This window comes from Oryzias latipes, chromosome 7 (genome assembly GCF_053564925.1).
Source record: "Oryzias latipes strain Hd-rR chromosome 7, Olatipes_Hd-rR_3.1".
NCBI classification, from domain to species: domain Eukaryota; kingdom Metazoa; phylum Chordata; class Actinopteri; order Beloniformes; family Adrianichthyidae; genus Oryzias; species Oryzias latipes.
The window spans coordinates 34,622,116-34,634,947 of NC_136243.1; the positions used below are offsets into that span (position 1 = coordinate 34,622,116).

General features: G+C 37.0%; 1 protein-coding gene across 3 annotated transcripts in view; it reads left to right on the forward strand.

The window, feature by feature from the left end:
• calcrl2 (calcitonin receptor-like 2) overlaps positions 1-9,502 on the forward strand; it is a 34,711-nt gene extending 25,209 nt beyond the window's left edge. For 2 of the 3 annotated variants that reach the window (XM_023956337.2, XM_023956338.2), the window contains exons 6-13: positions 1,299-1,390; positions 1,907-2,036; positions 2,188-2,341; positions 5,489-5,549; positions 6,033-6,099; positions 6,411-6,626; positions 6,893-6,934; positions 7,934-9,502. In XM_023956337.2, the coding sequence (XP_023812105.1) occupies positions 1,299-1,390; positions 1,907-2,036; positions 2,188-2,341; positions 5,489-5,549; positions 6,033-6,099; positions 6,411-6,626; positions 6,893-6,934; positions 7,934-8,221 (1,050 nt within the window). In that variant the 3' untranslated portion in view covers positions 8,222-9,502. The remainder of the gene's footprint in view (positions 1-1,298; positions 1,391-1,906; positions 2,037-2,187; positions 2,342-5,488; positions 5,550-6,032; positions 6,100-6,410; positions 6,627-6,892; positions 6,935-7,933) is intronic. The other variant, XM_078949969.1, reaches the window with a different exon arrangement.
• Positions 9,503-12,832: the final 3,330 nt, after the last annotated feature.

Here is a 12,832-nt window from a genome sequence, read left to right on the forward strand (position 1 = left end):
CCAAACGCTGGAAAAACCCTTGCAGTCCAAGCATGACCCAATGTTGTCAGGTGTCCCTTTAGAAAGAATTACATTCATTTTAAAAGTCAAAGAAGAAGAATTGGAAAGACCTCTGTCTTTACTTTGAAGGCTGCTCGGTTTATAGTCATAATTTTGTCAACGTCTAATGTGAGGCACTTTTGTTCTTGGGGTGAGGGGGTGGTATTAAATTCAATAAAAAGAATGTTGAAGGTTTGAATTTGTAATTAATTTCTAACATAAAGTCTCTTGTTTCATATAGTCTCATTAAAATGCACAGTGGGTCAGTCTGTGTCTGTTAAAACTATTAAATCCATAAAAGAGTTGATCACTGATCCAGGTCCTCGTAAAACCAACCAAAAAATAATGTTAGAGCCCCTACTTCCCCATTTTAAAAAAAAAAAATCAAGAGTTCCATTAAAGAGATCCAGATTATTGAAGTTTCTTTTTATTTTTTTTACGGTTGCTTCTGCAAAGCCTATTCTCCACAGTCACTAAATGAATAAAAAATCACTATTTAATTGATTATTAGAACTTAGTTTTTTTATTTCTAAAGTTTAGATTGTTTTTCACAAGAAGTGAGGCGTTGTCATGGTTACGGACACCAAGCCTAGTAGGATGTGGGTCAACAAGCAAACAACTAATTGATCAAATTATGTTTAAATGCATGTTCAGTCTGCATCAGGCAATGAGGCAAACAAAACACAAAGATAGACAACAAACTGTTTCAAAGTACAGGCCTCATTGCTGTTGAAGGCAAAATGGGACACTGTCATGTCCACCATAGAGACCATTGAAGGACAGAGATCTATTCATTGTCTTCTGTTGTGATCAGCTGTGGTATAGCGTCTGTCCACCTGAGTTCCAAGTTTCTGTTCTTACCAACTGGCGTTTAGGCCAGATCCATACATGGAACTTTAAGGCTCTAAAGCCAGAATTACATTTTTTTTATGGGTGTCCATTATGTAAAACACATTTTAATGGACACCAGCAGCCAATCAGAATCCAGAATTCAACTGGACCACGGTATGAAAGGTATTTCTCCACTTAAATGGAAATTCTATTGAATCAATAAAGAGTCAGATGTTTGTAAAGAGGATGCCTTAAGTCCTCTCTGCTGGGGGGCGTTTTGTTTCATATATATGCTATAAAGCTCAATCTGTGAACACTTTTTCAATGACTGAACTGCAATCATTTGAATACCTTTACCTGTTTTTTTTTTTTTCATTTTGATCCTCTTAGTATTCCTGATTTTAACTCTTTTATTTTCCTTCTGGCAGGTGGCAATCAGCCTCTACTACCTGGCCGTGGTGGGTCACTGTCTCTCCATCGTCTCCTTAATAATCAGTCTGATTATCTTCTCCTATTTAAAGTGAGTCCAGACACAAACACACACTGAACACTTCTAGGTATAAAATCTGTAGCAAACAAACTCGTCCTGTCCAACAGCTGGGCAGACAGATGAGAGCTGAGGGCCTCTTGTGTTGGACATATTTTACTTTAACAACAGCGGTTATGAATCTTCTGACAAACCAGAGGTTTGTCTGAATAAACCCCTTTTGTAATCGAGGCCAAACTTTATTCATTTTAATCATAATTGGAAATCTTTGGTGTTGGAGCAGACGGAAAAGGAAAGGAGGAAAGAGGGGGGGGGGTAAGAGGGGGATTATAGAAGGGGGGGGGGTAAAACCATGAAGCAGCATAAAGCAACAAGATATGCTGGATGGTTATACTCATTACAGTGAGGTTCAGATGTAATACAAGTTTATGAAGGCGGGGCCTGTCCACCAACCCAAATGCCGCAAACATACCTGTTGGCTCCAAAAACGTTCACCTGTCAACATGTACACAATACAAATAAAATCTGTGTTTTTCCGCTTGGGTTCAGGAGTCTCAGCTGCCAGAGGATCTCCCTCCACAAGAACACCTTCCTCTCCTTCATTCTGAACTCCATCGTCACCATCATGTTTCTCTCCGTCTCCGCTGTCATTAACGAAAACACAACTTCCAGCAACTCTGTGAGTCGCTTCCTCTGAGCCAATGACGTGTTTGGATATTTCTATTAGCGCTTGTAAAGAAACCTAATCCACAGCTTTGTTGTAAATGCAAATTTTGTAATGTTTGAAATTCCAAATGTGAGGAGATCTGCGTGGTTTTTCCTCCTGTAAGGTGAGCTGTAAGATCCTGGCTGCACTGACTCAGTACACCAGCACGTCCAACTACTTCTGGATGCTGTGTGAGGGAATCTACCTCCACACGCTCATCATCGTGGCCGTCTTTGTGGAGGAGCAGCAGCTCTTCTGGTACTACATCCTGGGATGGGGTGAGTTAGAAACCCCAGGTCTTTCACAGACGGTTCCAGAAGACGGGGTTGTTCTGGTTTCAGGGCATTGGCTGTGGAACCACAAGACTAACTGAAGAACTTTGATTACAGCTGCAGCTTTTATGCTCCAATTTATGTCTTAGATAAAATAAACATTCATAAATAAGCATCTTGATTGACCTTGAAGGAAATGCTTTTAAGTTTAGTGACATTTTCTTTTAAATACATCAAAAAAGACTTGAAATGATCATAAAACCTACTTTTGCTTTTATTTTGTGAGCTTTTTATTTTTCTAAATACAGTGTCTGTTCAGGGGTTAATCTGAAAACCTTAGCAAATGATAAAACGTAAAATGTGGTTTGATTACAATAAATTATCTCTGAATCTAACAAAAACAAAGTTTATGGTATTAAAGAATAACAGAATTGACTTTATCCATTGACAACATAAATATAGAACAGGTGTCTGAATTTACATTTTTAGGTGTTGGACGACAAATAAACATGGAAATCTTATATATTTTAGGTAAAAAATAGCCAAGTAGCCAAGAGCCTTTTTGTTTTGAACAAATCCAGATATATTTTACCATGTCTTATTATGCACATGTTCTATTGCTCTTTGGTTTTACCTTACTTTACATATTGTATTGAAGTGTGGGGAAATATATATGAAGCTAATATAATGCCCTTAGTTTATTACAAAAGAGCGCTATTTGAATTATTCACAAAGCTAAATTTAGAGATCATACTAATTAACTTTTCATTAAGTCAGATTTATTGAAATTTAACAATTACATTTTAAAGTGTAATTTAATTACATTAAATTGCAGACCCTATTAGATATGTTTAAAGCTTGAAACAGAGATTTACCAGAAGACTTACAAAAGCTTTTTATTTTTACTACAGGAGATGAAAATCATAGGAGAAGATTTAATTTCAAACAGTTAGAAAACACTAAAGCAAAAGTGTTTGTTTACAGTCGGGGTAAAAATTTGGAATTCCCAGGAGAATCAGTTAAAAATTTGTCAAAATATTATTCAATTTAAACGGAGGTTTAAAATTAAGCAAATTAGATTGTTGAATGGAAAGTTTGGAATTTAAGTGCTAAAGGAATGGAATTTATTTACTAAAATATGTGTTTATTTGAACTGTAAATGGTGAAGTCTGAGCACAGGTGATGGTGTGAGAAATGTAGAAATCATACAATGTTTAAAAGGGAGTAGACAACTATAAGAAACGTGTTCTACAATTCTGCTCCTTTCCAGTCGTGAAAATGTTCAATTGTACAAAAAGCATGTAAACATATTTTGGATTCAACAATTTTCATCACAGGAGCAAAAATAAATGAATGACAAAATGTGTTTTTCTATACTTCAGATTATTGTAGAATAATGGGAACAATGACCTTGAATAATATATTATTCTGAATTTCACTATAAAATATTGACCATAAAAACCTGAATTAACCTTAAATCCAGCAGTTTCCCAGCTATCTGTGCTATTGGTTAAGTAAAACTTATTTTGTTTCTCTGTAATAAAATATAATGAATTTAAAGTTTTATTTGGCAAATTGGGGTGGGGCCAGTGGCGGTTCTACACTAACTTACTCCCTGGGCGAGTAACCCCACCAGCCCCCCCCCCCCCCCCCCCCCCCCCCCGCACACACACAAACACACATACAAAATTTGACAACATCCTGCTGTGTTCCCTATCTTCTATTTAGCCATTTTACACAAAAAATGCATGAATTTTCTAGACTCGTATTACAGGGGGGTCAAACTCAGTCACACAGGGGCCTAAGTTAAAAACACGCTTAAGGTTTTGGGCCGAAGAAGATAAATGTTTACTGAAGACACTAAAGCTAAACTTTTGAACCTTTTAAACTGAAATTTTTTGAACATAAATATGAATAAAAACAGGAACACAAGTTAAACCTTAAATAAGTTGTAATATTTTGTTCTCCATATAAATATATTCTGTCAAAATTATACAAATATGAACATGCTGCAGGACAAAAAGCAAAGAAAGCCTGGAAATATTAATAAGAAATTATATCAAATAATTCCATTTTTTTTGCTCTTTCATCATTTTTTAGAGCATTTTTTTTTAGAGCTGGACTCCTGCTTCATTTTTAGCAATAATTTCTTAATGTGAGACGTCCTGTGTGTGTCTTTGTGAAACATATCAGAGGGATTAGATCTAAAAAATAAAACTTATTGTGATTAATATGTTTAGGTCTTATAAAACATTAAAGACTAAATCTTAGAACTCATCAGTGGGATTACTCCAAAAATATTTGGCATTTCCCTAAATTTGTGCAACACCAACAGCAGAAATCCTCCAAAAAACCTCAATCCATAAAAAATGGTCTGATCTCATCCCCCCTCCCCCTCCCCCTCCCCTTCCCTCTGACACACGCGGCTCCGTCTCTATGACGGGAGCCGCAGCTGCGGCCCAGAGTTGATTGTCAGATAGAAAAAGACTCCCAATCACCTGTTAGTGTGATTCAGCCAGCCACTGGCGAGTTGCGCTCCCCTCTCGAGTTTTTTGACTAATGTTCCAAAGACTACCGCAAAGAGGTGTGGCCGCAAGCGTCTTGCAGCAGAGGGCGGTGGTCACGTGCGCATCGGGTCTGCTGTGTCGGAGCAAAGAATTGTGGGAAATAATCCCCATTGCCTGCTTTTTTCGAAATTGGGTTGAGCACGGGTGTTTGTTCTGCCTATTTCCTTTTCATGTGCCTGTTTTACGTTGTTTCACTCTGAGGTATTCTTTTTTTTTTTGTCTTTTTTTTTTTTTGCACCATAAGTGTGAAGAGGAAATAGGAGGAAGACATTCTTAACAGTCTGATGTGTCAAACTGAAAGCATTAAGTGTCGGCTGCTGAAGCAATTTCAAATTAAAAGCTCCAAGCTTCCTCTTTGAATATAGTATGTAGCACATTAGGTGTAACGCCTCAGGCACGGCAAATGCCGCCCCCTATGAAGTGCCGCCCTGGGCGACCGCCCACATCGCCCATATCAAAAACCGCCACTGGGTGGGGCAATTACTATTACATATGATGGTATTTTTCCTTCTTTTTCAATAAACCAAAAACCAAGCAGAGATTCAGTGATCTCATGTCCCTGTGTTTGTTTGTTTTTTGTTCACAGGTTTTCCCATCATTCCTGCCACCACGTACGCTGTTGCCCGCTGGCTTTACTTCGACGACAAGTAAGATTGAGTCCTTTAACATAATTTCATAGTCTCATTAAAGGTAAAATCTATATAATTAGTGGTACATGAAAAACCTACAGGCTGTGCACATTTTGGTTTTTGTCCTTTTAATTTTGTCTTCTAAAGGATTTTTACAATATTAATTAAACTGAGTTAGCTGGCAAAATGCATTAGCCCCTGATTTTATTTTGATATTTAGATTGGGTTTTAAATATTTCCAAGTACTACAGCAAAAATTACTTCAAAAACTTCTAAAACTGAACGTTTGTCCCTCAAATTTTGACACAAAAGAGTTCAATAGACGCAAACTTTTCAAAATAGCTACATCTTTCTTGTCCTTAAAAGAGTTAAAGCTGAGAAAATGTTAAAAACGCAGTTTTTAAAGCCCACTGTTCTGATGAAAATTCATGAGCTGGAGTTAAATACCAGAAGGATTTCTTACACAGCTTGAAGGATCAGAAGCGTCTGTATTTCTTTCAGGTGTTGGATCAGTCCACATACGCATCTGGTCTACATCATTCATGGCCCCATCCAAGTGGCTCTGGTTGTAAGTTGTGTTTTTGCTCAAACTTTAAGGTCAAAGCTGTAAGAAAAATAAGTAAATAAAAACTCCATCTCCATTTATCTGCACAGGATCTTTGAAACGGTGATGGATCAGCCAACAAAAATATTCTGTGCCTTTAAGAGTAATTATGGCTGACTGCTGTCAGAGAAAAAAACAAATCTTTCATGGTGCTTTAAATGCCACCCAGGCAGCAGGGGGAAATGTTAACTTCTGATCTCCAACTCTGATCCTTCATCCAGTCCTTAAATCTCATTCATGCGTGTTTGTTTTTCATCTTCTGTCTGTTTATCCAGGTTAACCTCTTCTTTCTCCTAAACATCATCCGTGTTCTGATCACCAAGCTGAAGGAGACGCACTGCACCGAGTCCACGGCCTACATGAAGGCGGTGAGGGCCACCCTCATCCTCATCCCGCTGCTGGGAGTCCAGTTCATCCTCATGCCGTGGAGGCCGGAGGGATGCATCGGCTACGTCTACGATTTCTTCAACAACATCTTCTCCCACTTCCAGGTACGTCTGGGTGAGAGACTGAGCAGTGGCGGACGCAGATTCACAGGTTACATTGTAGTGGCCAGAAAAATCTGTCACTTCCATTGAAGTAACTTAAACATAATCAGCAGTAAAGTATAGCTACACCTAGCATTTATGCTGGGTGATAAACTCCTTTAAAAGGCTGTGGATGAGCAGCAGGGATGTTGCTCAGATATTGACCTTAAAAACACGTTACATATTATCTGTATGATCATCTTCTCTGTTCATATTTATTCTCTCTGCAGGGACTCATGGTGGCAATTATTTTCTGTTTCTGCAACTCTGAGGTTTGTGGAATATTTTATTTGCACAAAAAACAGCAAAGTTTTTGAACCCTCATCCATTTGATTGTCTATGGAAATATTTTTACAAAAATTTTACTTATTGTTTTGTTACTACATATGTATATTTATATATTTGCTTTCAGAAGATGTTTTTTTGTGCAACGTTGTGGCATAAATATCACTCCGTGATTGTCAAGTTCATTTAGAGTTTTCATCTTATTAAGAAGCCATAAAGCTGTTTTTCCTGCAGTTTTACTCACAGAATAAAAAGTATCAGGAGATAAAGAAGAAGAGAAGATCAAGAGCCACAAAACTCAAACTTTGTTGTTTAGCAAATACACTTTGTTTATGTTTTTGGGTCCATTAAATCAATTATATGGAATGTAGCTTTTAAATATTTACAATATTTGAATGATGACAGTATTAGTGGTCTCTTGATAGCATTTTGCCCTCACAGACAGCGCTCCTTTGCCCCTGAACGGGCTCTATTTCCAGATTTGGAGGCGAAATCAGGTAATTTTGCACAGCAAGGAGCAAAGATGCAGCAGAGTCAGAACAAAGCAGTGTTAAGTGGAGCAATCAGGGGTATGAAGCTGTGTTTTTGGCATTCAGACCTCGGGGGTGGGCAAACTTTTTGACTTGTGGGCCACAAAGGGTTTTAGAGCATGGAGTGTGTTGGTAATCCCCCTGCAATGTGCGTATATCATGTTTCAATTTTAACTGAAAATAAAAACGAGAACACAGAACGTTTTAATCGCAGTTGATGGAGAAATGCTGCGTTCGTGTGGTCCCGGAATAATCGGAAAAACGACAATCAGACTCAGAAAACACAAAGAAATCTCCCAACACCGCATGAGTGCAGAATAATTCTCTGCACCTGAGAAAGGTCAATGTGTTTGTGTGCACCATCTGTGAGGTTTACCCAGCTTCTGCATTTGCAAAAGAAAGGACAAAAAAAGTAAAAGCACTCTGATGGCTCTTAATTTCTCGTGTGGATTCCAGGCTCAAACGGCCCTGCAGAGGAAATGGGTTCAGTGGAAATCGGCCTGGGGGAAAACCGGCTTTGGAGAAACGCCCGCCACTAACAACCACTTCAACTACCACACCAACTCGTCCATCGCCGAGACCAGCCGTGCGACCGTCAACCTGGAGCATGCCGCTCCCGCACAGCTTTCGGAACCACAAGAGAACAGCCACGCTCTGTCTGTGATGCAGCAAGAAAACTCAGGCGAGGCGGGCAACCGGGGGCAAAATGACGCCCTCGACAAGGTGGAGACCACCGGCATCTGAGGGGAAAGAAATCTCTGGAGCTGTGACGGTAACAAACCCAGAATCCGACTGGAGAGAAAAGAAGGTCTTTGGTCATTTAAGAACTGCAAAGGAAAGCAGGCACCACCACTGTCAAGCCCTCCGCTTGAGCTTCACAAAAGGAGGCGGATGACGTGAGGGCTTTTTAGGGCTGGAGGCAAATGACCAAAGACTTCAAGACCTCCACCAAATTTTCACCAAAACAAAGAATGCCAAGGGCTACTGATGTTGTTTGCGTACAGACTGCATTTTTTTGTGACTTCAATAAACAGAAACTAGAAAATCCTTACTGTGTTCCAAAAGATGTCTCTCATGGGATGAATTCTACCCCATAATGAGGCAAATCCCACTTTCCATTCAGAAACCCCGAGGACACTCCTCGTCATCTTTTTGAAGCGTCTTATCTGCAGACCGCTAAAGCTTCAGTGATTCACGGAACATTGTTTGTCTGAAGGAGGCTCTCGCAGAAGAAAAATCAGACAAATTATGCAAAAGTCTAATCAGCTGGTTTAAAAAAATAAATAAAGCAGCTTCTCTTGTTAAATGGATGTTAACATTTGTGAAAACTAATGTAACTTTGGCTTTGAACTGCCTCTTTTTTTTCTGGCAGTTTTTACACCTAATCCACCCTCCTAGAAAGGAGACAGAATTTAAAAAGGACTCCATTAATCCATGGATTATTATTCAAGCATATTCCTTTTAGAGATTCTAGTCTATCGATTTCTTCGCCTTTCGGCTGATTCCCTTTAGGGGGCGCCACCCAAAGCCATCCGCATCGCCCACACCAACTACCCTCATGTCCTCCTCACTGCACCCGTATCACAAACATATTTAACTCTGAGCTTTATTATTTTTCTATTTTTACTATTCTTCCATGTGTTAAAAACAAATGCAAAAAAATACATACATATTTCCCCGTTTAAAGATGTCCTCGAGCATATGGGAAGTTTTATTTATGACGGTTTAGTTTAAATATTCACTTCTTGTTTTTTGGCATCCACATGTGCATGTCTTATTAGAGCAGAAGAAACAATATTACGCTACGCTAAAATGTTGCTTTTGCGGATTGAATATACTTTGTAAATAAGGTGCTTGGATGAAATGTTTTTTTTTTTCTATAGCAAATTGAAGAATATCAAAACCTGTGCCGTTTGTACTTATGGTAATGTTCTTATCACCTTTGAAAGTTTTTACTTTTGTTATTTCAACCGTTGAACTGTTTTGTGATGTGCAGAAATATACGAAGCTGCCATTTTACTGAAACCGTTTGTCTGTTTTTCTTGATACTCTCAGCATTTCTACTGACACTAAATGGGATTTGAACACACTTTTAATGTAGTTTTTCTTATTTAATTGCCATCTGAAAGCATGTTTAAATAGTAAGTTTCAGTCGTTCTGAGTGTCTGTGTGTTGTACTCTTGTTACTGGTTACTCATTTCATCATTTCTGAGCCGAACAGACTGAGAGTAAAGAAAACTGTCACCTCAAAGTCAGGCTGCTCAGAGTTGATGTGAGGATCAGAAAAGACGAAGAATAATTCGGTGGGATGGCTCTCGCTTTAGTGGATCAGAGACACAGAAAGACAAATTATAAAGAGTCTCTTGAGGTCGATAAGCTGCTTTGGAATTATAATGGCACTGGAATCATTTTAGAGACATTTAAGTGTTTGGCTTTAGCAATTAGAAGTGAAACCCGACACACTGCAGCAGACTGTGTAACAATTTAATTCTGCGGGTAAACAAAAATAACCAGGAAAAAAGCAACAAGTGATAGAAAAAGGCGAGTTGGGAGCATGTTTGACCAGCTGAAACAGCATTGAAAGACATCAAAACTACCCCAATGTACAGCTGCCCAGCCAATGATTATTGTAGGTTTTTTACAGATTTTTTTTTTTAATATTCGTTTATTTTAAATTTGTCACATCCAGTTAAATCCGAACAATACAAACGCCACCTTCAGGTTTTAGAATCCTACGGGGGAAGTCAGAGATTATCATCTGGTTAAAACACTGTAAAGGAGGATTAAGAGCCCCAGGGGCCCCTTTGGTACTCGAGCCTTAAAACACAATCACACTTACAAATTGACAAAATATTCAAAAAAAACAGTTGCAAAGCGTTTGACAATGTGGTCGATTTAAAGACTAAAGCCCAATAGAAAACAACGTTATAAAAAAAAAAGGGTGAAAATTTTTCTAAAAGTGAACTAAAATTAAAATGTATTTGCAATATTTAAAGTTTAGTGCAAAACGTTAAATAAAGCTTTAAAACACGGGGACTAAACGACCAAAAGCCCAAACAAAGACTGCAAATCATGAATGGATCAATGGAATGTGCAATATAAAGAGGGTCTGCCTTAAACTGATTGTTAGGGACAGCATGCGCAAACAGCTGTGTGTCAATGAGGATTTAAAATGCTTCAGATTGTAAATCTACGTCAGTTATCATTTTTTCTCTATAGAAATGTCATGCATACAATATTGTAGGATTGGAGACAAAATCATCAGATGCTGCTGAAGTATTTAGATCATTAGGTAAAAGGGAAAAAGACACAAAGTTGTGTTCAATGTCAAACTGCCTTTTCTCATAAACATCTCTTTCTAAGAACACAAACTTAACTGTCAAACTCTGCAGCGCCACCAAAGGATTTTACAAAATAAGGGACTTCTCGTCTGCGCATAAAAGGTATAAATTTCGTTTTACTTCACCAGCACTCTGAGGGGGCCAATGTGTTGAATTTTTTAAAATGTACTGCCTCTTAGAAAACGTTGTGAGCCCACTTTAGGGTAAAGTACAAGGTTATACAATCAAATATTTAATAAATCAGACAATAAAATAAAGTTATAAAATATTAGATTTGTATGAAAGCGTTCTTTCTTTTCCCTCCCTGTGTTCTGTGAAAGATAGTCTGGGGATAAGTGCCACTTTTAGTCTCTGTTCAAGCAGAGCAAGACTTTGATTTGTATTGTCAGCAGTAAGTTGACCCTGTCCTGGGACCACCTTGTGGTTTTCCTGGCAAAACTCCAGGATGCTTTTAAGGAGGTCAGGGAGTTCTGGGCATCCGTCTGGCCATGATGGGCAGCAGAAAAGGGATGACAACACGAAGAAAAAAAGTTGTCAATACAATATTATAGTGTTAAATTGCTGTGACATTCGTAAAACACATATTTATTGCCTGAATTTCAAGTCAAAGTTGCAGACTTCAGGACAGTGAAGACGGTCCTGTAATCTTTGCTTTAACTGCTTGTGTGGCAAGTTGGAAATACAAAAAAGTAAACACACAATCTCAGCAGAAAGTATTTTTTTGTATTTATGGTTACCACAACGTCTATATTAAACGTGAGACAGTATTCTTGAAGTTCAGCTTTTATTTAATATATATTGGTAACAAAAAACGTTGTCAATTTAGCCTGAAGAAGTATTCAGTCATACTTCCTACACCATACGTACATTGTCTATAGTATACCTGCTATACTTATACTCAATTATGATTAATTAATAAAATAAACTTCAAGTGCACTACTTTTTGCCAAGAGTACCTTTTGAAAAACATATTATTATAAAAAATGAACAAACAATACATATGTTCATGTGGAAAAGTATAAATACACACATAAATGTGGTCATACATAAATGCTTAGATTTAAACATACCAGAGATTCATGTATGTAAGGAAATGTATGTAAACTAATATAAATGAAGAACAAGAATTTTTTTAATATGTCTAAGTAATCTATGTAAACATTTGAATTTTCGTATTTGTAATATTTCAATAATGCTTGAATGTAAATAAGGGAGATGGGTTTTTTTAAGCTTTATTGAACATAACATTAAATTACAAAACACAACATCAAGGAATCAAACAGATCATCAGCAGCAACAATAAATGCCATCATTCCAAACTTACTCATCCACATCAAGTAGTAATTGTAGCAGAAATGTATCAAAAATAGAATTTGCTGATAAGAAATAAAGTATCATAAAATATATAAAAGAGAATTAAAAAAAATAATGTTTACAATACAAAGTTTTCTTAGAGGCAGGGATTACATATCAAACAAAAGAAAACACAAATTGTTCCAGTGTAACTTTCTTTGGATGTGTTAATTTTTTTAATGTATTCATAAAACTGAAGCATCTCTATCTTAAATAGTATAAATTAGGAGTTTTCTTTTTTTTATTCTGCACTTATGTATGTAAGATTTAGATTGGAGAAGTAACAAATACATACTATTTTCTACTTTTTTATCATCAGAATTGAAATATGTGAGCATTTGTTTGAAGTTTATAATAATGTTACAATTAAATTTGATGTTTACAAAGCGTTTCCAAAATTCACGGGAAAATTTACAAAAGCAGAAAAGGTGAAGAACTGATTCGGGGAAATCAATACAAAAACGACAATTATTTTCTATATTTGAAAATTTGTGGTGTAAATGTTATGTAGAATGTTTTTCATGTATTTCTTTAATTTTGTTATTTATACAAAATAGGATCCACGCAATTCTTTCCAATTTATATCATTTAAAATAAGGGAGATGTTTTGTTTTTTTTAAACTTTATTGTTCAAAACAAATACAACAAATATGTGTGACAA